At 39.6% G+C, this 26,034-nt stretch overlaps 1 protein-coding gene across 1 annotated transcript; it reads right to left on the bottom strand.

The window, feature by feature from the left end:
• Nucleotides 1-858: 858 nt before the first annotated feature.
• On the bottom strand, nt 859-14,258 carry RCHY1 (ring finger and CHY zinc finger domain containing 1). Its single transcript, XM_031941407.1, has 9 exons — nt 13,661-14,258; nt 10,482-10,601; nt 10,124-10,239; nt 6,698-6,776; nt 4,636-4,680; nt 4,472-4,530; nt 4,328-4,354; nt 2,913-3,033; nt 859-1,484 (listed from the first exon to the last, which is right to left on the bottom strand). The coding sequence occupies exons 1-9, from the start codon at nt 13,763-13,765 to the stop codon at nt 1,344-1,346; spliced, it is 813 nt and encodes a 270-aa protein (XP_031797267.1). The 5' UTR covers nt 13,766-14,258; the 3' UTR covers nt 859-1,343.
• Nucleotides 14,259-26,034: the final 11,776 nt, after the last annotated feature.

Genomic DNA, 26,034 nt, shown 5'->3' with positions numbered 1-26,034 from the left:
TGGGGTTTGGCTCCCTGGTCACCTTACAGGAGGGCAGAAGTTGGATTACAGTAGTTGGGGAGACTGCCATCAAGTACAGACCACTTTTTAAGGAAATTGGAATGAAAACTAGAACCATCAAGACAAGGTATCCCTTCATCAGAATGGGGGAGATCTGAGCATGTTTACTAATAGGAGCCAATAGTAGGCCAGCCGAGAGTAAACAAGAATGGGATCAAAGGCACAGGTTGACAGGGGTTTGGTGTAAGTAAATAAGGATATTTTTATGACCCAAGTGAAGAGAAGCAAGTAGTACTGAATTTTAAAAAAAGTTGGAGAAGACCAGGTAGGTAGTACTGTGGATAGAGCATCAGCCCTTAAGTCAGGAGGACCCCAGTTCAACACTGATCTCAGACACTTAACACTTCCTAGCTGTGTGATCCTGGGCAAGTCACTTAACCCCAATTGCCTCAGCAAAAAAAAAAAAAAAAAAAAAAAAAAAAAGCTGGAGTTAAGGAAAAGTCAAGTCAGCTAGCTTCAAACTCAGTGAAATAATGGCTTAGGTAGTCTATTTCAAATGTGGGTAGCAGAGGTGGGATTTCAGGGAAAAGAAGAAAAGTTTTAGAATAGATGATATATGGCAAATAACCTCATTGAGGCTAGATTAAAAGAGCAGTAGAGCAAACAGCAAGTCCCACAAGCTAGGACTTACCAGGTTAATAAATTTAGCATCTTGCAGCATATGCATTTTATAAAACATTTCTCCTAGTTGTTACTGAAAAAAGAAACCTAAAGAATAAATGAACCCAAATGAATTTGTTAACCGCTGTTATTTGTAACCAGACTTAAGACAATGACCTTAGAAAAACTTCCAAGACAGACTATGCCAAGTGTTTTTTATTCGATGTTACAGTAAAATACACATTTATAACATTCAAAAGGGACTGCTTTATAAAATTCTAAAGTTTATTTAGACAATAAGATAAACCCTAGTCTTACAATACAGCCCTTAAGATAAAAGTTTTAATGTTACACACAGTTCTATTAAGAACTATTTATAGATTCTGGATGCATAGCTTTGCTTAAGAAGTGGAATGAAATTATACATTCTAATGAACCAATCAATTTCAAAGCAGAATGTCATCTGAGTCCTAAGTAACAGTGAAGGAATATTCACTTAATGGAAGAGCTCCAGTTTTTGCACAAGAAAATTGATGACAATTCTAGTCCCTGTAATGGGAGTTTATGTTGTGATATGACCGCAAACATCTCACTAATGTTTGTGACAGCATACCAACGAGATACTAAGTAATGTCTCCTATTTAAGAAACAATGGTGAATCTTCTGAGGCAGCCCTAGGCAGTCTAGCAAGGCTGATCGCTGCTGTCCAGAGGAATTCTACGGCCTCCATCTTGAGCAGTATTGTAGGACTCGCAGCTCTTACACTTCATTCCTAATATATGGAACTGGACTGTAGAGCGGGCACTGCAATCATTGCAGAGAATCTGTAACAAAAAACAATCAAAAAGATGTTCAGAGACAGAATTTTCTTCCCACAAGCCCTAAGAAATATACAAATTTAATTCTGAAGAGACTTTTGGAAGATTTTTCTTAACTAAAAGTCCCCAAATCTCACTGATTGATTTCAAAGAATAATGAATTCAGAAAATCTAAATCTATAACTGATCATTTAGTTATCTTTTTAAAAATGAGCCTAAACCCTAGCAAGGGTGCATAGCAGAATGAACAGGAAGTCTACTGGGCTTAAGGCATAGGTTCAAGTCCCACTTCTGATATCCTGGCTATGTGACTCTGGGAGTTGGGCTCAATGCCGTAGGCAACTCTTACTCCTAAAAAGTGTAGCACATTTGCACATCCACAGGTTCAGAGATACATATGCTCATGGGAGGTTTAAAGGACTTGTCCTGCAATATACAGAGCCCTAGACAAGGAACTAGTCACCCTGGCTTTGAATTATACAAAAATCCCATCAGCCTATTAAAAAATGATTTTTTGGACTGGTGTATTGTCTTTCCTCTACAGAGAAAAATTAACAGAAAATCCTCACACTTAGCCATTAAAATTTCCCTGCTTCCTTTTTAATCAAGCTTAGAGGTTTCTTGTCAAGACTCTATTAAACACCAAAATTTTGGAACCAAAAAAGATGAATAAAACTGGGAGTGACTTGCTGAAATCCATTACAATTGGAAAAAGACCATGGAAATTTTTTTAAGTAACCAGAAAAAAAAAAATTCAACTAAAAACAAAACAAGAATCAAAAGTAATAAAGCTCTAAAGAACATTCAGATCTGGCAGCACATGTTTGTGCCTTTGATCACATCAATTTGTCTCTCCTGACCTTAGATGGCTTTCAAGATACAATGCTTGTTCTTTAGATGTACCAAATCAAGTTCTAGGCCTTTGTGCACAAGCATACAATTCTATTTTGCAACCATTCAGCAAAGTCCAGGATGGAGGCAGAAGAGGAACTAGATAAAGAACTTCATCTTTATGCTAGGACTCTTTAAGTCTATCACAAAAATCCTATAATATCTCAAAATATGCAAGGAGTCTGTTTGGGGCAGAGAGAAAGAGTTTTAAAAGCTCTATTTTGTTCTACCAAAAAAATAGTTTTAGTGTAGTCAACAAGCACAGTGAGATCATATATTTCAGTCATTCCTAATAATATGGTAAGTTATGGACACAGCGGACAAAATGCTGCCATTTATTCCTTTTATATTTTCTATCAATAAAAAATCTCAAGATGTGTCAGACTACTCTGAAAAGGATTTTTAAGAGGTCAGAAAGCAAATAATCTTGAGCAATGATGTAATCTTCACAAAGAATCACAAGCACCTATTTCAGAAGAACAGGAAGACACGAGGACTTTTATCAATAGTTGTTAATAGTTTGAGAATGATTTTAATACTCACTTCTACTGTCATATTTTGATATTCTGTTGGCATTGGAGTTTGTGCAACTTCATTATCCAACTGTCGCCAATAACGTGTCATATCTAGAGCAGAGTGCATACATAATGGACACCTGTAACCTCTATGAACAAGGAAAAAAAATAATTTTACCAACACAGGATCTGAAATGTCTATAACGAAAGCTAGACCAGCCTACTGCCTTTGGGCACCTAATACACAAACTGCCTAATAGTTATCCTATCATAAAAGCTGTCCTAGGATAGGGGAGTCTGCAAACTGCCTTCTTCCAGTGCTTAATCACTTTTAGAATAAAGGTTCCTCCTCACATTGCTGTATTTCTTTTTATAACTTAATCCCATTCTTTCTTCAGTCTTCTGAAAATAACTATTTTGGTTTTTCTGCAAAATAACTACATAACAACAATAATAATAATGATGATAAAAGCTAACATTTATATAGTACTTATGTGCCAGGCACCACACATTTTATAATCATCATGTCTGTTGAGCCTCAAAACAACCCCGCAACGTAGGTGCCATTGTATTCCCTGGTTAGATAGATGAGAAAACTGAGGCAAACAGAAGTTAAATGATTTGCACAGGGTCACAAAGTTAGTATAAGTCTCACACTGAATTGGACCTCAAAGCTTCCTGACTTGGGCTAGTATTGTGTTACCTGGCTGCAATACAAAATACCTGAGTTACTCATTGCTTTTCTTTTCACTTGGTAATAAAACTTACTAAATTATTCAGTCAATAACTTCATAAGGACAAAATAATATGTCTTAATCACACAAAGCTGATTCTCAAACTTTGCACAATTGAAATGCCTCTCAGCTCCACATCACAGCACCAAATTAAGTATCTGTGTTCTACCTATACAGAATTTATTTTTATCAGGTCTGTGATTACTTCTCACCATCAAGTCTTTCTACCTGGCAGGGAGAGTATGATACTAGAAAACCCTGGACTGGGAATTGGAGACCAGGCCTTCAACTCTCCCACTCAGGAAAGTCACAGCTCTCTTAACAATTAAGAAAGTCCCTTTCAGTCCTAAGGTTGTTTTAACCTAACAAATTTAAAAAACTTTCTGCATGAACAATTCATGAGTGCTACCAACAGCTCCCTAATCCAACATTCTCCTCGCACCACAGCTACATGCCAAAATACAAAAATAAAACAAAGTTGTCTTAATGTGAGGGGAAGTCTTTGGAGATGAAATGCACTGGAAGCATGGAATGGAGACTGACCAGGGTTCTGTGGACTTGCCTTTCCCAACCAAATAAAGGAATAGCCTGACCTAGTCAATCTCTGGATCTGTCTCAGGATGTAGAATATATCACCCTCAGAGGCCCAGGAGAATCAAGATGTATCAAAGTGCTTAAATGCAGTATTGACAGAATGTATAATACTCACTCTTTTAACATTTCTTCATAACATGTTCTGAAAGAAAATAAATTTATTTTTTATTAAATTAAAATGTATTCAATTTTTTAAAAGGTACTTATTCTTTTATACTTCATAGGAAAACAAAACAAAAAAAAAAATCCTTTTACCCACCTGTGTAAAAGATGCCCACACGGTAACACATGAGCAACCACACGGGATGTATGAATGTCCTGCAAAGGAACCAAGTATTAATGTTAGCTCTAACCCAATGTAAAGATTCATAAGTATGGCAAAACTAAGGGAAATAAGGCAAAAAGGAACAAAACAAAACTCACCTCCAAACATATGGGACAATTCTGCCTGGAAACATTCTCAATGCACTGTTTAAAAACAAAGACAAAGTATTTTTTTAAGCTACCAGTGGATCAAAGTGTGTTTCAGAGCCATCAAAGAAGCAAAGGTCAACTATTGGCTACTATAAGAGCAAGAAAATACATTTTAAATTGGATTATAAACTGCACATAGGAAGAAATATATGCAAAGACATATAGTAAAGGGAGAGGAAAAAGTGAAAAGGAGGGAGAGAAAGCAAAAGGAAAAACCCCCTGTGAAGAATCTGAACTAGAGAATAAGGGTCACTGAGTTAAAAAGAAGAGATGCATGGGAAAGATAGAGTAGAGGAAAGCAGGGGGGAGGGAGGGGGGGGAGAAGAAAGAGGAGGGGAAGAGAGAGTTTAGACAAGATCTTAGTAAATTGCAATTTGATATGGCTGAAAAAGAGCCAAAAGTACAGGGTCATAGCAAGCCAAGTGAGAGACTTGAAGAGTACTAAGGACTCTGAAATAAGGTGAAAGTTTAAGGAGATTCAGATGCAGTGTTTTCTTTAAAAAGGCATAGAGCTCAGTGACTGAAGTCTCTTATCTGGACTCTTGCAATGGCTCCCTAACTCCAGTTCATTTCCAGATTCTTCCTCCTCCAAACCATTCAATGTACTCTAATCAGATCAATTGTCTTACAGCATTGATCACATCACTTCACTCCTCAAAGGCCTTCAAAGATTCCTTATCAACCCAATTAAAATACCAGCTTATTTGGCCAGGTATCTGAAGCCTTCCATAAACAACTCACTTTTTTCACTAAATGCCTTCTTTATTCACATTCAAGTCACACCGAACTCCTTCCTTATCCTCCCCCTCCCTGTTTCTTACCTCTGCACATACCTTCAGTTCCCAAGCCTGAAATATCTTTCAATCCTTTTTGAACCACAGCTTCTTTATTCTCTCCCATCACCCCTAGAACTCATATATGCCCATTCTCTGAATCCTAGCTAGAACGTGGTTTTCACAAAGTTTTCTCCAATTTTACTACCCTCATCCCCAAAGAATTTGTCTCTCTAGGTGTCAGTATAATGCATTCCCAAACTAAATGTCCTTATAATCTATTTTGTATTGCAGTCACTTGTGTAGACAGCTGCTTTATTAGGCCCCTAAAAGTTTTCTTTCTTGTTTTTTTAAATATTTTATTTTTTCCCCATTACATGTCAAGACAATTTTGAGTTCCAAACTTTTCTTACTCCCCTCCAACTTCCTAAAATGGTAGGCATGCAGCACATGTATAACCTCTATCAAATTGCCTTTCCCTTTTTCCTTTCTTTTGAATTTGAATTCTGCTTCCAGGGTGGAAGGAGCACTCTCTTAAGTTTTTCATGCCAGGAGCTGCAGGCTCTGGCTCTTTACCTAATGCTGTACTGATATTGCCCTGAGGCCTACAGGGCTGATCCTGGGCTGAGGAGGTGAAGTTACCTGAGGAAGGCAGCTGGAACTGCTGGAGACCATGGGAATTTGACAGCTTACTTGGCCTTGAGTCAGGATCCTGAGGAGTATTTCTGTATTTCCTCAGGGTGACACTGAAGCACTCTAGTGAGTGCTGCCTGTTTGCCCAGGGTTACACTGATACATGTGACAGTTTTCTAAGCTGGTGTCCCCTGGCTATGCTGAAGTATGGGGAGGAGTCCTGATGTCAGAGTTTGCCTGATTCACTGCACCAGACTCAGGATCTCCTACTAGTTTGCTGAGGTAGGGATTGTTGCTGGCTTGGTAGGATGTTCCTGTGCTGGATTATGTTCCCTTTTAACCAAATGAAACAGACTTTCTTGCCGATATTCCAAATTTCCTGGTCTAAAAGACTGCTTCACTCTGTCTTTGTGGGTTTTGATGCTTTAGGATTTGTTTTGGGGCATTACTAGATGTTTTTTCAGAAGTAAATACTTCTTATTTATCTTTGTTTCTACTGAATTTGCCCTATTTCTTAATATATAGATAATAAAATCTTGGTAGGTGTGCATACAAAACTTGGAAAATTTGCTAAGTCTCCAAAAGAAAACAATTTCTGTACCTACCTTGTGATGCCCTTGGAGACTCAAGGATAGGCATAGGTTACATTTTGAACAGTGAAAAAATTCTTCCTTTGGACCAATTCTGATAAAAGAAAGAGAGAGTTGAAGGTTAAGGGGGAAAAAAATTAAGGCTGGTATTACCACAATTTTTAAAATTCCTTTTCACATTAAAGAAAATCACATAAATTCTACCTCAAATTGGAAACTTAACTCCTGAATTTTCAAAGCCCATATATGCCTTAAGAAATAAAAATTAAATTACAAAGGAAAAAAATCCTAACTATAGAATAAAGAAAATCAAATATAAACAGAGATCAACAATCTTTTTTTAAAACAAAATGCAGTAGCTTTAAGATCAAAGGCATTTTATTTTCTGAAACAAACCCAAACTAATTTCTATTTAAAGAAATATGTAAAATCTAATGATTAAGGGTAATTTCCTATCAAGAACTTGTATTTATCACCCAAAATTCCATCTCCTATATAGTGTTTTCATAGTTTTCATTATACTACACTTAAAAATTGTAATTACATATATAATTATAATATACTTCAGAATAGTTTTTCCACTATGCATTATTCCTATTAGGCTTCAAAGAATAAATCTTTTACTTTTATACATACAGTGATGCATCCATTTGACTAAATGCATGTCAGAATGGTATAATGGGGTCATTACTCTGCTCATCAAAAGCATTTAATATCTGCGTTTTCATTTTACACTCAATACTGGTAAAACAGCATCCTTAAAATGAGATAGAAAGCTCTGGGAGGTCAGGAAAAGAACTCTGCAATTTTCCCCAAAGCAATTTACTCCTCCTTTTCAATTCTGGATTTAGATTCCCCTCCCTGTCAGGTCTGTGCCAAAAAGGCATATTGCTGGAAAAGCTCTCTCAAAGCCCATTCAAATGCTCGATTGCTGATATCTGAGCAACAGACATTCATGGGCTTAGTTTTTGCTGTACAGCTGAGCAGGCCAAATTCCCATTAAACACTTCCTTATTTCTCCAACACAACTGATAGCTTAGTGCTCCATGTAAGCTTCCCTGCCCAATGGGGATGGCTCTCTCAGGGATAGCTCCAGACGCTGGGAAGAAGTAATTAGTGAAGGCCCCAAGGACATGAATCTGAGTAAAAGTTATTCTCCTATAAATTTATAGGAAATATCGCCTAAAATCTTAAAGAAAGTAAAAGGAGAAGTAATTCTTTGTACAGGCAAATCATTCAAAAAGAGATGAATGGGATCTTCAAACTGAAGGAAAGCCAGCTTGATTTCAATTCCTAAAAAAACTCCAAAATGATTCAACAAAGAGATGATTAAGAAGCTATAATTACAAGGGACTGGCATGGCTCAGCAAGAACAGATCAAACCAGACTAACTTGATTTCCCCTTTAGACAAGGTTACCCTACAAGGATTAACATTTAAGGCATTAGTCTTGAAATAGTGGCAATAGGGAAAATAGTTAAAGTACTAGGCATGAGAGACTGGAAGATTTAGAACCTGTGTGGAAATACATTCAGTTAAATCATTAGGAGGCCACAAACCACTCTTGGTTTGATAACATGTGCTAGCTCAAGACCAAATGAGCATTTGCAGGGGAGTTGGGGGGAAAGGAGGAGGGAGAGGGGAGAAGCAGATGAAAGACTACCAGCAAAAACACTCATGGGGATAGTTAAGATTCTGTGCCCACCTCTTCACCAGCTGCCTGGCCATAGGAAGACTGCAACCAAGGTTTGGAGGCTGTCACTGCCTATGGTTCTGCTAAATCCCTTAGTATGTACCTCACTTAACTTCAATCATGCTTTTGTCTACTTTCTGGTCTCTAACCACATTCTCCACAGATGCCTGGTCCCTCAAATGATCTACTCAAAAGTCCACCTAAATTAATACTTGGAATTATTTGGGCCATAAAATGTTTTATATTCACCAGAGAAGTTCTTCTTGCAAGAACTACAAGTAACATATGCAGGTTGAATTAAATGTAAGAAAAAACAACAACTAGCAGATTTACAAGAAGCAACTATATAAAATGTTTATTTTTAAAGTATTCTACTTGGGAATCTTTATCAACAAAATCATGTTTAAAGCAATTTGGAAAATAATTTTTGAGGGAAGGCAAATTAGCTTCACAGCTGCATTAAGAAAATTCGATTTTACAACTTTATATTTGGCCTCATTTTCTAACAGAATTAACCCAACTTGATTATCTACTACAGTATTTACTGGATTTGTTTATATATCTGTTGTTGTCAATTAGTCATCTGTGACCCTTTGTGATCCCACTTGAGAATTTCTTGGCAAAAGCATTGGAATAGTTTGCCATTCCCTTCCCCACTCATTTTACAAATGAGGAAACTGAGGAAAACAGGACTAAGTGACCTGCCTGGTGTCACACAGCTAATAAATAGCTGAACAGATTTGAATTCATGTTCTCCTGACTCCAGGGCCTGCACTCTACCCATTATAACATCAAGCTTCCCTAGCTATAAAATTTATGTAGCTTTTTCCAAAAATTTAAAATCAAATTGCATGAATAAAAAATGTCATTACTGGGATATTCTAGAAAGTATGATGCAGCCTCTGAAGAGTTCAAAAAATATACTAACAGCTTCCTTGCAACATATAACTGTACAGTAGCCAAACATTATAAAGTCATATTACATGTATAAAACGTTACCAGGCAAAACAAAATTTCCTAGTTGTAAGATTTTTTGGTTATCAATGAAAAGGAGAATTTAAGTTCCACTTTCCAATGTGTAAAACTTCATAATGTTTTAAAAGTAAAGAAAATATATGATGAAAATGGCAAACTTAAATGTTTAATATAACTCAATTCACAGGGAATCAATCATCATTAGCTCAATCATTTTTAAAGGTCTGAACTAAATGTTTAATATAACTCAATTCACAGGGAATCAATCATCATTAGCTCAATCATTTTTAAAGGTCTGAACCGTTTCTGAACTGAGTATATATCAACAAACTTAAAAGTAACTTGTTTATATATTTAAGTAACTAATATTCCTAAGAGACATTCTAATGACTTTTTATGCTAAATCAGAATTCTAAAACATTAAGTTTTAATTATTTTTCAAATTCAAGAGGCAGAGTGCTTTTTAAAACCTGTTATGAAAAGCACCACAGAAATTAAATATTTATTTTAATACTTAGTGAGGAAAAAAAACACTTTAAAACAGCTATTTCTCAATGCTTCTTACACAGCTAAATATATAAATATTAAATATATATATATATTCCTTATTTAAAAATGTAAAACTACAGAAAATATTTAACCTCAGTTGTTTCTTAAATGTTTGGCCTGAAAGAATTTGTTTATAGCAGAAGTTTAAAAATTAAAATAACATTAATGATTTTTAAAATGATGATCTTAAAAGTAATGGAGGAAGGGACAATTTACATACAGTACCTACAAATTCCACATTTCTCACAATGGTATTGTTTCTTGTCTTTGTCAAACAAATGACAAATATCGCAATAATATTCTCCAAACACAGCACCACATTCTTCACAAGTCTTCTGAGCCTATGAAGAAATGATATAAATAATTAAAATCTACCAAAACATGTTGAAATAGAATTCTAATAACCAAAATTACTAGTTCTTGTCAAAGTGCATTACTATTTTTAAACTAATTTTAACTTGCATAAAAACTACTAAAAGTACATTTTCACACAAAAACATTATCATAATAGTTTAAGAACTTTCAAATCATTTCATGATAAAAATGTTTACAAAAGAGGAATGTATCATAAATAAAGCCTTACATCCTGAAGTTTTCCACATTTTGTACACTGTACTTCTTTTACTTTAAAACGGTCCAGGGAATGATCTTCTTTATTATCATGGCATAAGCGGCAGATGTAAAGTTTACCACAGCAGGGAGTCTGTCCAAAAAAAAAAAAAAAAAAAATTTCAATGTATTAAAGGAAATTTTTCCTTTTTTTTTTTCCCCATGAGAAAAGCAACATTCTGCAATGGAAATCAGAAAGTCTGTATTTGAATTCCACTGTGACTTTGGCAATTCCCTCGAACTAGAGATGAGAGACATATCCCATCCCTGAGAAATTAATCATTTTCCTTGGACTTTTCCCAACCTTTTAAGGCCAGAGTGAATATATGCTCTTTCATTAGGAACCATATATGCCCTGGAAAAACGTGGTCAAAACGTGGTCAAATTTTTAAAACTTCTTGTATTTTGGGGTGACAATGAATTTGTCTCTCCAGATTTATCAACCTGGAGGACTAATCCAGGCCCAACTTCCTCTGCACACTGACCCTCTCCTTTCAATAAAATTAACCCATTCCAAATCTGAACAAATGCACCAAGTTTAATCCAGATCTAACTTATGAAATAAATGAAATACCTTATAGAACATAAACATAATTTCAGAAACCTCAACTGGAACGTACTCCATTAAGAAAGGGTTGGGACAGAACCAAAATGGCAGAAAAATAACAGGGGCTTGCCTAAGCCTTCCCTAATTCCCCTCCAAACAACTTTAGAATAACACCTCAAAACAAATTCTAGAGTGGCAGAACCCACAAATGGATAGAGAGAAACAATTCTGCAGCCCAAGATAACTTAGAACATCAACAGGAAAGGTCTGCCACAAAGGCATAAGAGTGAAGCCCTGTCTAGCAAAGGCAACACCCAGGCAGGCCCCATGGGCAACTGCATCAGCAGCAGAAGTAGCTTCCAAGTTCTCTCAGCACACAAACCATAAAAAAGTTGGACACTAAACTAGTCAGAAAATGACTACAGAGTTTCCTTTGCTGGCACTGAATGGAGGATTCTCTTGCACTGTTCATATTCACATCTAGGTCACAGTTCCAGGGCAGGGAGGAAGATTAGCACATTAGTGCTAAATAAGAATAAATAAGTAATAATAATAATAATGCTCCAGGGTGGAGAATGGTGCTTGTGGTTGCTCAAAAACCAGTACCAGACCAGGAGAGTAATAAATCTATCTTACAGACGCCTAGATCCTAGATCCAGTTATGAAAACAGGTGAACAAAGAACTCAAGCTTGGGATAGTGCCCTTTCCACCCTGGCAGCAGAGCCGACCTTCAAAATCAATTTAAAAGTCAAGAAATAGTCTGGTGAAAATGAACAAATACAACAACAAAAAAATCTGATCATAGAAAATTACTAATGACAGGAAAGATTTAAACACAAATTCAGAAGATAACAAAGTTAACTGCTACATCCAAAGCCTCACAGAAAAATGTGATTTGGTTTTAGGAGGAAAAAAGAATTACTAGAAGAGCTCAAAAAAAGGGGGAAAATGGAAAAAGAAATGAGAATGATGCAATAAAAACATCAACAGCTTGGTAAAAAGATACATAAAAAAGTACTAAATAGGCCAAATAATAAAAGAGGTACAAAAATCCAACGAAGAAAAGAATTCCTTAAAAAGTAGAATTGGCCAAGTGGAAGCAAATGACTACATGACACATCAAAAATACACTAAAGAAAAAAATCAAACGAATACAAAAATAGAAAATGTGAAACATGTTCTTAGAACAGCTGATCTGGAAACATCAAGGAGAGATTATTTACGAATTACTGGGCTGACAGTTATGATCAAAAAAAGAGCCTAGAAGGATCTATAGTCAGGTGGAAAAAATGTTCTCAACTACTACTGATTAGACAAATGCAATTAAAACACTAGAGATAACACCCCAAACCCTAGAAGAATGATGATAGAAAAGGAAAATGACAAAATGTTGGATGGGTTGCGGCAAAACGAAGGAGACATTAATGCGCTGTTGAAGGAGTAGTGAACTGCTACAACCATTCTGGAGATCAATTTGGAACTAGGCTCAGAGCTATAAAACCATGCATAATCATTTATCCAACAATACCATTGTAGTGTGTGTGTGTGTTGTGTGTGTGTGTGAGTGAGGAGAGAGAGAGAGAGAGAGAGAGAGGGGAGGGAGGGAAAGAGGGAAGGAAGAGAGGGAGGAAGGAGGAAAAGGAGGGAGGGGAAGAAGGGAAAACAAAGGAAAAGGACCTTTATGCAAGGAAATATTTATAACAACTCTTTCTGTGATCACCTTTCTGTGAAGTTGGGATGGAATGAACATTAAGCCCAGACTCAGGCCCTCACTACCTGTATGAGCCTGGGCAAATCACTTTTACTTGTCTGCTTCCGTTCCCACTTTTGTAATAGCAGCACCTGCGTCCCAAGGTTGTTGTGAGAATCAAATGAGATTTTCAAATGTATTCGCAAACACTACATTTAAAGTGTGGTGTAAAAGGCAACTACACAAGGTGACGAAGGTGATGAAGATGATGGTGGTGACAACAAAGACGCCAATCATTGAAGGCTAGCAGACAGTAAATAGTACACCAGACTGAAGTCCCAAGCTAGGCTTAAAACACTCACGAGCCGTGTGACCCAAGGCAGCCCCCTTCGAATCAGCCTGCTTCAGTCTCCTCGCTGTATGATGGGAATCTTCAAGAATAACTTGACTGGGGGGGGGGGGGGGGGGGGGGGGGGGTTGGGAAGCCTCGATATTCGTAAGGCAAACTTTCAAGCGTTACACAGATGCTACAGAGGAGTCACTGACAGACGCGGCGGGGGGGAGGGGGAGGGTCCGGCTTGGTTGTCCGCTAGAAAACTGCGCTCCTGGCGCTCTGGATATCCCTGCACACAGCAATCGCTGCCTAAGTGCTCAGCGTTGCCCTCCCCCACGGCCCAACCTCGCGCTTCCTCCGTTCTCCGCGCTAGCCGGGCTCCCCCACACCCGGGCGCTACCATTGTCCCACCCCTGTCCCCCAACTTCACGGGCCTCCCCCGGCACAGATCGCCCCATCGGCTGCGGGAAGTGGAGGAGAGGAGAGAGAGAGAGAGAGAAGGGACAGCCTTCGCCGACAGACATCACTCCCCTCCAATCTGGAGAACAGACTCGCCCCGCCTTCGCCGCAGTCCCAGTTACCTTGAGGAAGCATCCGCGGTCGTAATGCTCGCAGCCCCTGCGCCCTCGCACTCGGCCGCCGCCGCCGCCATCTTCGTCCCCTACCGTAACCTCTGCCGAAGCCATCTCCTCCTCCCCCTCCTGCCCGGCGCCAGATCCGAGTCCGCGGTGGAGCCGGAGCCGGAACTGGAGCCAGAAATTTGCCGAGGTCACTCTAGGGCACAGCTGCCTCTACGGCCCGGCCGCGCAGCCGCTTCGGGCTGAGGCGCCGCGGGGCACGTGACCCAGCCCCAGACAGCCGAACTTCCGCTTCTCGGGGAGACTCGGCGGAAGGAGGAAGGACCGTTTCACTCCGCCTAAAGAATTCTGCTTGTAAGACTTTATAACCCCCCCTCCAGGAAGTGTGACTTTAAGAACCGTTTCGCCCCGCCTTTTATAGGCCTACAGCATTCCGCTTGGAAGACTTTACACCTCCCCTGGAAGTGTGAATTTGCAATCAAAGCAACCGAGAGCCGGGCCACCTATCCCCTTCATTAGAGGTACGTGAAGTCCCGCCCCCAGCTTCGTGTTTCTGCGTAAGCAATGGCTGAGACAGCAGAACCATCCTGCGCGCAGCTACGGAAGAGCCAACCCACGTCTCCGAACCAGAAAACCCTGTCCCCTTTGCTTGACAGATTGTCGAGAGCGCCTGCGCAAGAAATTGACTTGGGTCCTAGTTTCTCAACCAATAAAGCTCCGCCCCCCCCCCTTTTTTTTTTTTTTTTTTTTTTTTTTTTTTTTTTTTACTGAAGCAGGAACTGGAGGGAGAATGCCTGGGCGGAGTTTGGGATGGGGAGTGACCTCACCTGCTCAAGATTAGTCTTGAGGGAAGTGGAATTTCTATCCTCTTCAACCTTCCCTACTAGAAGGAAAAAAAAAAAAAAATCATCTTCTCTATGTGTCGAGCATGTGTCAAGCAGTGTCAAGCATGGATTTCTAACAGTTGTCTGCTCGCTGTTTCTCATCTAATTTACTGCCACAGCTTTCTGACGCCTTCCAACCTTCGTCCTCCTAACAATCCTGCAAACTTGACAGAATGATTTTCCTCAAGCACAGAGCTGACACTACTCAATCAACTTTTTATTGCTTCTAGGATAGAATATTAGTTCCTCAGTTTATCTTTTAAAACCCCCGATATGTCTTTCTAGCATCAGTTAATATTATATTCCCTGACCTGCCCGGGCATCCAGCCAAATGGTACCTTCTTCTCTCTGTTCCACACATACAGCACCTAAGTAACTGTATATATTCATGGCCACCCCCAATACACGGAATGAACTCTCCTGCTCCTTTCTGCTTCACAGAATTCCTTTCTTGTTCCCCGATCCTCCTCATTCCTAGCTTCCAATTTCCTTCATGTTTCTTAAATCTAACACAAACAATAAGACAAACTCTGATTGGTAACATTTGCCAATAAATAGTAAGGTTCAAATGCTCACTGTGGAAATTTAACAATGGATCCTAGATGCCCGTAATGAGGTAATATAGCAATGATGTTGAGATGCTCTAATTTTAGTGGGGGGAGGCTTTTGTTGTAACAATAAGTCAGTCATTCTAAAACTTCTGGATTTCCTGTTATGGGCCAGAACTTGAAACTAGGTGTGAACTCACCGGAATTGATCGAAACCATGCTTATGTACTTAAGTTTACACCTTTGAGAGTTTACATATTAGCTCACACATTAGAGTTCACAAGTCCGGGAGATTCACAAGTCAGGAACTCACAATCCCACTCTCTTGGAGGAGGGTTCAACCTTCGAGTTCACACCTCTAGAAGAGGACCCTCAGTCAGGAGTCAGTAGAACTGGATATTCAGAGGGAGCTGGAAGCTGAAGCTGCAAGAGCTCTTGCAACCAAGGAGGGAGATAGGCTTCTAAGAAAACTTGCCAGGCTATTTTGGAAGAGACAATAAAGGACTGCACTTTAACAGTATTTGAGGTGATTATTGATTTGAACTGAAATGAAGGCTGCTCCCAGAAGCTCCCTCCCCCCCAAAACCTGCTCCCAGAGAATGATTATATTTAGACAAGAGAACACTACAATTTCCCACATTCCCAATCTAAGAACAATCTGGTCTGATTCTGATTAGACCACTCCTCAATTCATTGCTGATTGCTAATCTACTCGGTGAGAATCAAATTCACTTTTCTACCTCTGTGCCATAGAATTAACATGTCAGTGATAGAAAGAAAGCTGGCTAAAGGGGTCTTCTGTCAGCATTCTGCTCATTTCTTTTGGAATTTAGCCCGCTTGTAATGGCTTTACAATTGCAATACACTTTGTCCACTTGGAGATGGGTTCAAGCTTGCAAATTCTTTTGAGACACCTCATTAGGCTGGTCTATGACCCCAAACTTTTGGCATCCCCTTTTCCCAACCTCAACATTTGATGGCCCAGTACAGGGAGAGTCTGGTTTCCCCTGGCTTGATGACCTCCTTGTCAAGGTAAGCCCCCCATTTTTTTCTCCCACAATCCTACAGCGGTACACCCCAAGCCACTGAGAGAAGGCTTGTCTGGGCTCCATGCTCAGCAAATTTTCCCGGACTAGGGATGCCCAGATTGGGAAATTCTTGAAATTTTTGAGAAAGTTACCTTTCCACCCTTTCACCTTCTTTGGGATGCCAGAAAAGAAGAAAGTGCTATAGGATGACTTTTGGCAAAATTTTATGGCTTTTAGCAAAAATTAAACAGATCATTAAGTAAGTAGATCACCCTTCCAGAGAGAAATTCCATAAATTACTCAGAGAATGCCTTCCTGAAATGTCTAGGTGAATAACTTATCTGGACAAAAATCAGGAGGACAACCTTAGCCTCTGCTTAAGGTGGGATCCTTCTGACTCAGTTTCCCAGTTCTGTTTCTTTGTTTCCTTGATTATTTCTGAGTCTGGCTAATTATTACTGCATTATCATCTGTCAAACAGTCCTCTATCATGTCGTTTTGTTTGTGTCTGCATCTCTATGCAGAATGTCTGTGTCACATTTGTTTTGTGAGCTAGATTTTGTTACCTGGAAAGATTTAAAACACAAACAGCAAGGAAAAAATCTCTATGCTGTAGTTAGAATGCTAGGAAATTTTCTTTAAAAGCCTAACTTTTTTTTTTTTTTTTTTGGGGGGGGGGAAGGGGATTTCAGCTGTGGCCAAGCTCAAGGACTACAGAAATAAAGTTAGCTAATTAAAATTAAAATAGCATCTTAGAAGATTCTCAAATTTTTGAAATCAATGATTAATAAGTATGGCAATTAATCATTTTAAAATTGCAAGAAAAATTCCTGAAACATTCCAGGAATTTATTCCATTCTGAAAGAAAAGAAAAGGAAAAAACAAACCAGGTAAATACCAACTTTTTGCTAACCCTTCCTTGACTCCTATCTTGTCCAGGGTCCCCTTTTGCTCCTTTGGGAAAGCACCCCAGAAGGTATTAAGGGAGTCTCTAGTTTCTCAGTTGTGAGGACTGCTAATAAGATCAATACAGCCCAAGTCCTGCTTGCTAACCCCTCTCATCTGTTATGTGTGTGCCCTCAGGCTGAGATCTGAAGGATCTTTTTTGATGCTATTATAAATATGTCCCTGCTTTTTCAAAACTCTCATAGCAAATTTCTATAATCAGAACAAGTGGTCAGCAGAAACTATGAGCCCAATACAAGTATCCCAGGATACTTTGTACATTATTTGTGTTTTCCACACAGTGGAAGGAGCACTCAGATGACTGAGGGTGCAAGCACCATGTTTAAAACGTGTTAAGTATCAGGTAGAGAGGATTACAGATTGAGGAGGGTTCCAGTCAGAGGTATTCCTCTTAACAGGTCCCTCAGAAACATTGAAGTAGAATGGAGAACCCATTTTACAAAGAAAAGCGTATCCCTTAGGTGCACAGATGGTACCTGAGTAGCTTCTCAAAGTAGTAGTTCTCAAAGATGATTATCACAACCCCAAACAAATAATGGTTTTCTATCTTAGATCTTAAAGATGCTTTCTTTTCCACACTATTGAATACTCACAATTTCTTTTTGCCCTTGAAGGGGCAAATCCAGGGGAACATAACCCCAACCAATATGGCCAGTATGGGTTAGGTGTTATCTTGATCTATAGCCCCATCCAAGGGGCTTCTCTGACCGCAGCCATACAAACCCTTGACTTCCAGCATGAAGATTTGGGGTTTTTTGTTTGTTTATTTTTTTGTCTAAAGGCCCACACAGTTTTATCCCTTTGTTAAAACCCTGAAAGCTAAATTAAGCTCTTGTCTGGCCTTAGCCCTGCCTAAAGCTGATGAAAGGCTGGACCAGGCCCTAGGGGCCTTAACTCTAGGGCTCTTGAACCCTATCCCAGACCTTTTGCTTACTTCTCAAAGAAACATGGTGTCTTTGGGGTGATACCCCCTGTTGGAATCCTAGTGTCAACTCAACTTGAAACAAGGTGAAAGTTCAAGGGTAATGTCAGAATCCTGGTGTTAACTCAGTAGAATTGATACAGTGCTTATTGGTTCACACCTTAGAGCTAATCCTTACAAGGTGATAAGTTGCTAATACTGATAGACAATAATGCTTGTGTTCACACCTTTAGAGAGCTCATAAGTATCTAAGTACTCAATGGAGTTCAGGAAGCTCCTTAGAGGAGGAGTTACTTGGGAACATTCCCAGGGGTGGGAGAAGAGCACTCTGGGAGGAAGCCCACAAGCCCTCTCTTGAGGCAAGAGAGATTCTTTGCATCTTCTACCTTGGTGCTGGCTGGAGTCTGAAGGACAAACCTTTGAATTTGGAGACATTCGGAGGGAGCTCTTGGAACCAAGCAGAGAGATAGGCCTCTGAGCTAACCGGGATATATTGAAGGACACAATAAAAGATCTGAACTTTTACCACCTGGCTGCGTTTTGGAAAAAGAACACCACAACCCCCCTCCCCGAGGCCTTAGAGCAGTGGCTGCCCCAGCCCTTTTAATTGATGAAGCCTCTAAGCTCATCAGCCATTGAAAGTTCTAACTCCCCACTGGGTTCAGAGCATTTTTGCCCTCACAGAGTTTTAGAACTGGGGGAAGGAATGAGAATGAACATCTCTATTGACTCCAAATATGCCTTTCATGTTTTGCATGCTCATGGGGTTCTATGAAAAGAAAGGGGACTTTTGACAACAAAAATGTATTTATAATTCCCCCATTAAATATGAAGGGGAAATTCTAAATTATCACAAACTGTCCATGGACCTAAAGACACCAGAATGGGGATTCACTTCAGGCCAAGGGGAACATCAGTGTCTATCAGTGTCACTCTGTGGGCCCTGCTAGTGGGGAGATGACTCCTTAGTCCTTAATCAGGCTAGGAAGCTCCATGGGCAATGGGAGCATTCAGGATGGTTGGGGTGCCCTCAGCAGCCCCAAGGCAGCCCACCTGTGTGACCTGATGCATTATTTACAAAGGCCCATTCCCAAATGTCACCATCCCCATCTGGATGCCACCCCATTCATACTAGCTATCTCCCCAGGGGAATAACTTTAACCTGACTATCCCTCGTTTTCTTGACAGAAAGAATCTCTTACCCACATAATAATTGTAGGATATCCATTCTAAAATTAATCTGGCAAACTCACTCATAATGCTTCTACAACATCTTCCCCGAAGCTTGTTCATAACCTCCTGAGAACTATAAATAATCATCCTTGAGAACAACTAACTAGGAAGCTACTCAGGTACCATCTGTGCACCTAAGGGATACACTTTTCTTTATAAAATGGGTTCTCCATTCTACTTCAATGTTTCTGAGGGACCTGTTAAGAGGAATACCTCTGACTGGAACCTTCCTCAACCTGTAATCCTCTCTACCTGATACTTAACACGTTTTAAACATGGTGCTTGCACCCTCAGTCATCTGAGGGCTCCTTTCACTGTGTATAAATGCCCCTGCTTCAGACACTGCTCCCTCCCCTTCAAGGGGACAAGTGAGGATTTCCCAAATACAAAATTTCTTTGGTAGTTATCCTAGGAAAAGCTGTTCTGATGAGAGGCATTTATGATAGCATCAACCCCCCACCCCAGCCTTCATCTGGGTGGGATTCCAGGCTACTGTCCCTACTAACCCCTATGCTAACTCCACTTTTCTTTTTTTGCTCATATTTGGCCCCTGCATTTTTAACCTATTTATGAGATTTGTTTCCTTTGAGCTCCAACCTATAAACTTCCAACTATTTGTTCACCTTGAATACCATCAGCTAACTGATTGGAAAACCCAGAACCCCACTGAATGCTGCTGCTGCCATTCTGACTCCCCTCCCTGGTCTGCACCCACTAGGGATAGCTCTTCACCCCTTATCAGCATGAAGCAACTGCAGAAGATGAGATCTACGTCCCTATATCCCAAGTGAATTTGGGATACAAACATCTTGAGAGGAGAAAATGATGTCATATAGCAATGATGTTGAGGTCCCCTGATTTTAGGGGGGCTTCTGTTCTAACAATAAAGTCAGTAAATGCTAAATGTTCTGGTTTCGGAGTCTGTGCCTCAGGGACTTCCCACACTCCCAGTCTAAGAACAACAATCTCCCTGATTCTGCATAGACCATTCCTCAATTCATTGTTGACTGATAATCTGCTCAATTGTCAGTGAGAACCAAATTCTCCAGACCACTCCCCTCCTACTTCTGGGCCATAGGATTAGCATGTCAATGATAGAAAGCTGGATAAAGGAGTCTCCTCTCTCTTAGCACTCTGCTAATTTATTTTCTTTTTTTCTCACTGAGGCAATTGGGGTTAAGTGACTTGTCCAGGGTCACACAGCTAGGAAGTATTAAGTGTCTGAAGCCAGATTTGAACTCAGGTCCTCCTGACTTCAGGGCTGATGCTCTAACCACTATACCATCTGACTGCCCCTTCTAATTTTTTTGAAACTCAGCCTGCTTGTAATGGCATTACAATTACAATAAACTTTGCCCCTTGACTTGGAATAGGTTCAAACCTACAATTCTTTTGAGACACCTTGCCACACTGGTCCATGGCCCCAAACTTTTGGCATCCCTTTCCCAACCTCAACAGGAGTCAACTCCAGGACACTAGGAAATTGAAACCACTCCTATTTGGCTCTTGTGCCTTCACCAGTTGCAGATACTTTGAGACTGAATCAATCAAACAAAACTGAATGTGGCCTGGGGCTGTGAATCTCCTTGAATCAAAGTCACTGGGGAGGATTAGTTCAAGCCCTAAATAATAAGGGAGAAACCATCTCAGACTCAGAGTAACTGAATTCTAGTTGTTGTTCAGTTTTGTCTGACGTTTCATTACCCCATTTGGGACTTTCTTGACAAATATATGACAGGGCTCACCATTTCTTTCTCACACTCATTTTACAGATGAGGAAATTAAGGCAAAAAGAGTTAAGTGACTTGCCCAAGGCCACTCAGCTCAAGTTGAACCCAGGAAAAATGAGTCTTCCTGACTCTAGGCCCAAAACTCAATCCACGGTACAATAAACCTAGAGCAAACAGAAGCCTGTGCTGTAACTGGTCAGGATATAACAAGGAGAGTTTTTGATTCTATGAGCATCTTGATATTAGAGGATGCAAGGGCAGAAAGAAATCCTCCCAAAAGGTCAGCTCTTTCCCAGCTTCCCCTCCTTTCATTATGCTGTCTATTGAAAGACACCATAATTAACCCTCAATTTACTGTTTTGTTACCCTGTACCCCATTTGTTTCTTGTAAACTTATTTTTCCAGGGGTTAACTAGAGGCTGACATAAATGGAAGGTTAGGCAGAGAACCCAGCCTCTTAAGTGTTATGAATTTTCTGTACTAGGAACTCAAAATATCTGTGGCTAATCTCAGAACTCTTAATTTAAAATAAACTCTCTAAAGCCCAAGAAGAAAGAACCAAAGGGACCTTAGGTGTTATTATATTGCCCACTATGGTTTGTTAAAAAGAGCTCTGTAATAACAGTTACACAACAATTAGCCAATCAGAAAGACTTCTGAAACTCAAAACTGCCTGACATAGCAGTAATCTCTATGCAAGTGAATTCTAGCCAAATTTAAAGATGCCTGGAGCTGCCAGAAGCCACAAAATCAGCCTTGACCAGCAGCTCGGCAACCAGATGCCCACTGAAGACCTTGCTTGTGACTTTCTAAACATCCTGTCTTCTATCTGCAGAGATCTTCTCCCCTTAACAACCTCCCCTTTCTGGAAGCCTCTAAAACTACTAAAAACTCACTCTTTTCCACCTATCACCCCTATGAACTATTCAAAACTAACTGTGTGTATGTCTGTCTCTCTCCCTCCTTCTTCCTCCTTTCCTCTTTCTTTCATCCTCCCTCTCTCCCTTCTCTACTCCTCCCTTTCTCCTGTCTCTGCTTCTCTCTGTATGTACCTGTCTGTTTATCTCTCTCTCTTTCTCTGTCTGTCTCCCCGACTCTGTCTCTCTCAGTTTCTCTTGTGTCTCTCTTTCTCTCCTGTTTCGCTCTCTCTTTCTTTTTCCCTCTCTTTCTCTCTTCCCTTCTTCCTCCTTTCCTCTCTTTCTCTTTTCTCCTCCCTCTCTCCCTTCTCTACTCCTCCCCTTCTCCTATCTCTGCCTTTGTCTCTGTTTCTGTGTGTATGTCCAGTGTTTGTCTCTCCTGTATCTGTATCTGTCTGTCTCTCCTGCCTGTCTCTGTATCTCTGTCTCTGTTTATCTCTCTCTCTTTCTCTGTCTCTGAGTGTCTGTGTCTCTCTCTGTGTGTGGGAAGTCCGGACTAGCTCCCTGGAGATCTCAGGATCAGCCGGAGTCAGGATAAGCAAAAGTCTTTGGTCTTTAGGGGGAGAAGTGAAGGAGATGGACGAAACTGTCATAAGCTCTCCACTAACCTCCCTTCTCCTGGCCTGCTGCAAAGTAAGTCTGGGTTGTCTCACACCACTCTCTAATCCCTCCTACGATTATTTTAACACCAAACATCGAGCCAGCAATGAATAGTGAGAAAGGCCATTTTCCCAAACATATACTAATAGAGTCATTGTCCAATAGGTAATTAACCTTAAGGGCTCAGGTGTCTGATTCAAGCCCACCTTTTAAGAGTTTCAGCCCTTTATGTGTGTGTTTCTGTCTCTCCTGATTCTGTTTCTGTCATTTTCTGCCTCTCTGTCTCTCTGTTTCTCTCTTTTTCTCTCTCTCTTTGTCTCTCTTTGTTTCTATCTCTGTCTCTGTTTCTCTCTGACTTTGTCTCTCTGTCTCTCTCCATCTCTGTCTCTGTTGCTATCTCTGTCTTTCTCTCTCTGTCTCTCTCCCCCTTCTTCCTCCTTTCCTCTTTCTCCCTCCCTCTCTCCCTTCTCTATTGCTCCCCTTCTCCTCTGTTTCTGTCTATGTGTTCCTGTCTCTTCTGAATCTGTATCTCTCTCTCTCCTGCCTCTCTCTCTCTTTCTGTGTGTCTCTCTGTCTCTATTTTTGTCTCCCTCCTTCTTTCCTAGCAAATTTTCTTTTTCAAGCTCTTCTCAGACACTAAACACTCTGTAGTCTGTGATCAGTCTGTTTCATTTAGGGTCCCTTTTTGACCCTGGATCTTCCTCTAACAGTTTAAAATGAGCTAATTATGGAAACCATTACACTCTATATCCTCCCACACTTAGTACAGTATAAGGCACATCCATTACCTAGCAAAAAAAAAAAAAAAAAAAAAAAAAAAAAAAAAAAAAAGAACATAAGAAACGACCAGCAGGATGATTTTAGAGAGGCCTGGAGAGACTTACATGAATTGATGCTAAGTGAAATGAGCAGGACCAGGAGATCATTGTATACGTCAACAACAAGATTATACTATAATCAGTTCTGATGGACATCATTCTTTTCAACAATGAGGTGATTCAGGCCATTACAATAGATTTGTGAAGGAAAGAGCCATCTGCATCCATAGAGAGGACTGGGGGGAACTGAATGGGGATCACAGCATAGTATTTTCACCTTTTTTTGAATGCGTTTGCTTGTGTTTTTTTTTCCTTGTTTTTTTCCCCCTTCTGATTTTATTTTTCTTGTACAGCATGATAAATGTGGAGATATTTTTAGAAGAATTGCACATGTCTTACCCATTTTGGATTACTTGCTATCTAGGAGAGGGGGTAAGTGAGAGGGAGGGAGAAAACTTTGGAACACAAAATTTTGCATAGTAAATATTGAATTTAAAGCCATTATTTTTTTTAATGTCATGACTTAGAAAAAGAAAATCTTTCTGAATGCTCACTGTAACAGAATTTGCACATGTCCTTTTCCCTCCCTCCTTACTGTTTCTTGGTATCTGATCATATAATCTGTTTTTTGTACAAATTTAATCATCCAAGCTTTAATACTTATCAAATAGACTATGTGTTCTTAGACAACTTTAACACTGTGGTTTATGAGCAACTGACATCAGAAGAGTTCCCAAAAGAGATCTATTCTGACTCAATGCAATTAAAATGCAAAACCACATTTGAATCACCTAAGTTATTCCTGATACCAAATAAAAAAAATGCCTGGACTATGCAAGACTGAGCAAGAAACTAATCACAGTGATGATGTCAACCCCATGGAGGTAAGCATCATCACTGTTTTTTTTTTTTTTAAAAACAGCCTTGCCGGCGAGCAGAATATTTACTTGTTATGAGTAAAATGAAAGTACAGTCCTGCTTTAAGAGTAGTAATGGAACAAATTTGTCAGAATCTACACAGATTAAGAAAATCTAGCTTTGAAAAGCTGATTATTTCTTCTACATTTTGATTGAAGCATTCTTTATGGTTGCTGAAATATAGTAAGACTACATGATATATGCTATATATACCACATAATATTTAGGAGTTTTTAAAGTTTTTTATATTGAATATTATAAGCATCAACAAACATAAGCTCTTTAACACTCAAAGAACAAAAAACACTCAAAAAACAACAAAAATATGCTGTGGACTTCTTTTATGTACAGTTTGGTTTTTTCCCTTGTGTACATGCTGGAGGTTTTGTTACAATTCAAAGATAACTTAGTAGTTCCCAAAACTGTCCAGCTTTTCTGTGACTTTCTCTAGATCTCTTTGTGCTCTCTGTTGCTTATTTTTAATTATCTTTTAATATTTTTTCATTGTTTTTTAGTATCACTATCATTTTCCCAATTTCTCTTTTCCCACTCTAAAAACTAAAAACCTTGTCTTGTAACAAATGAACATATTCAAGCAAAACTATCTACCTATCTAATCCTGCAATAAACAGGCTCTGGCACATGTGTAGAGTATCTCAGATGGTGTCTCTTGACTAAAGAGCTTGCTTCCTAAAGAAAGAGAAAATCCTCCTTCTCTCCTTGCTACCATCACACCACATTGAAGAAAAAATTTAAACAAAAACTATAATAAATACGCTTAATCAAGATAAACAGTTCCTGCTTTGGCCACATCCCAAATGAGATGTCTCAGTCTATATTGTCAAATCCATAATTCTCTGTCATGAGGTGGGTAGGTAGAATTTTGATTAGTGATTGCATTGATCAATGAGGAGAGAAGCTCTGGAAGTGCTGTCACATGAGTAGGATAGTCAATTATAAAGGAGTTCTAGGGTTGATTTGCTGCCATGAAAGCCCGGTTAGGATTAGATGACATGAATTTGTAGCGTTGTGAGATTACCTATTTTTCTATTTACTGACAATGTGAACAGGAGAGGAGGAAGCAAATGATGGGAAGAATGGAGGAATGGAGTTTGGAAACAAGTATGTGGAAACAGGACAGGGATAACAAGGGATTCAAGGTTCACTAAGGGGTTGAGATTGGAAAAAGAAGAGACATAGTCAGAGAAGAGGTGATGGTCTGGCAAAGTACCATGGCTCAAAGGGACAAGAACTCAAGGTGATAAGCATAGCCAAACATTCACAACATCATCATTCCTAAATGGTAGCCCCATATATTGGTCAATCTGTATTGAATGAAAGGCTTTTAAAGCACAAAAAGCACCTAAAACATTTCTTTTTTTCTGTTCCATTTTCCCTTCCTTCTTCTTTCTCTCTCCCCCCAACCCCACCCTCAGCTCTGAGACTTCTCTCTACAGGCAACATTTCATTGGCCAGGAAACAACAACTTCACTTTCAATAGTAAAAAGAATACCTAGATCCACTGCTTCAAGAATCTATCCTTTCATCTGGCTTAAGAGAACCTCCACAGGCATAATAAGCATTCTTCATCATGCCTGTGATGAAGTGAAAAAGAGGAAAGGAAGGAAGAGTTTTCTGGTGTTGAGCCTCTCTGGCCTTAACTAGTCTAGTCCTTGTCCAACCAACACAAAGTTCATTTCAGAGACTTAACTCAAAATCTTTCCAATTTGGTAGTATCTCTTAGACACCTGGACTGCAATTTGCTGACATAGCATTTGAGGGCCCAAAGTTAGAAATATGGCACAATGAAGCA

This window comes from Sarcophilus harrisii, chromosome 6, assembly GCF_902635505.1.
Source record: "Sarcophilus harrisii chromosome 6, mSarHar1.11, whole genome shotgun sequence".
NCBI lineage: Eukaryota > Metazoa > Chordata > Mammalia > Dasyuromorphia > Dasyuridae > Sarcophilus > Sarcophilus harrisii.
Note: the sequence above shows the minus strand (reverse complement) of the source record. Positions and strands in the feature narration are given on the sequence as shown.

Bases quoted from the DNA above. Each gene is read 5' to 3' on its own strand.
- RCHY1 (XM_031941407.1), bottom strand. From the start codon at position 13,765: ATGGCTTCGGCAGAGGTTACGGTAGGGGACGAAGATGGCGGCGGCGGC. The intron at 3,034-4,327 runs GTGAGTATTATA...CCTTGTTCATAG, and splicing joins TATGAAGAAATGTTAAAAGA to AGGTTACAGGTGTCCATTAT. The intron at 1,485-2,912 runs GTGAGTATTAAA...TTTTTGTTACAG, and splicing joins ATCAAAATATGACAGTAGAA to ATTCTCTGCAATGATTGCAG.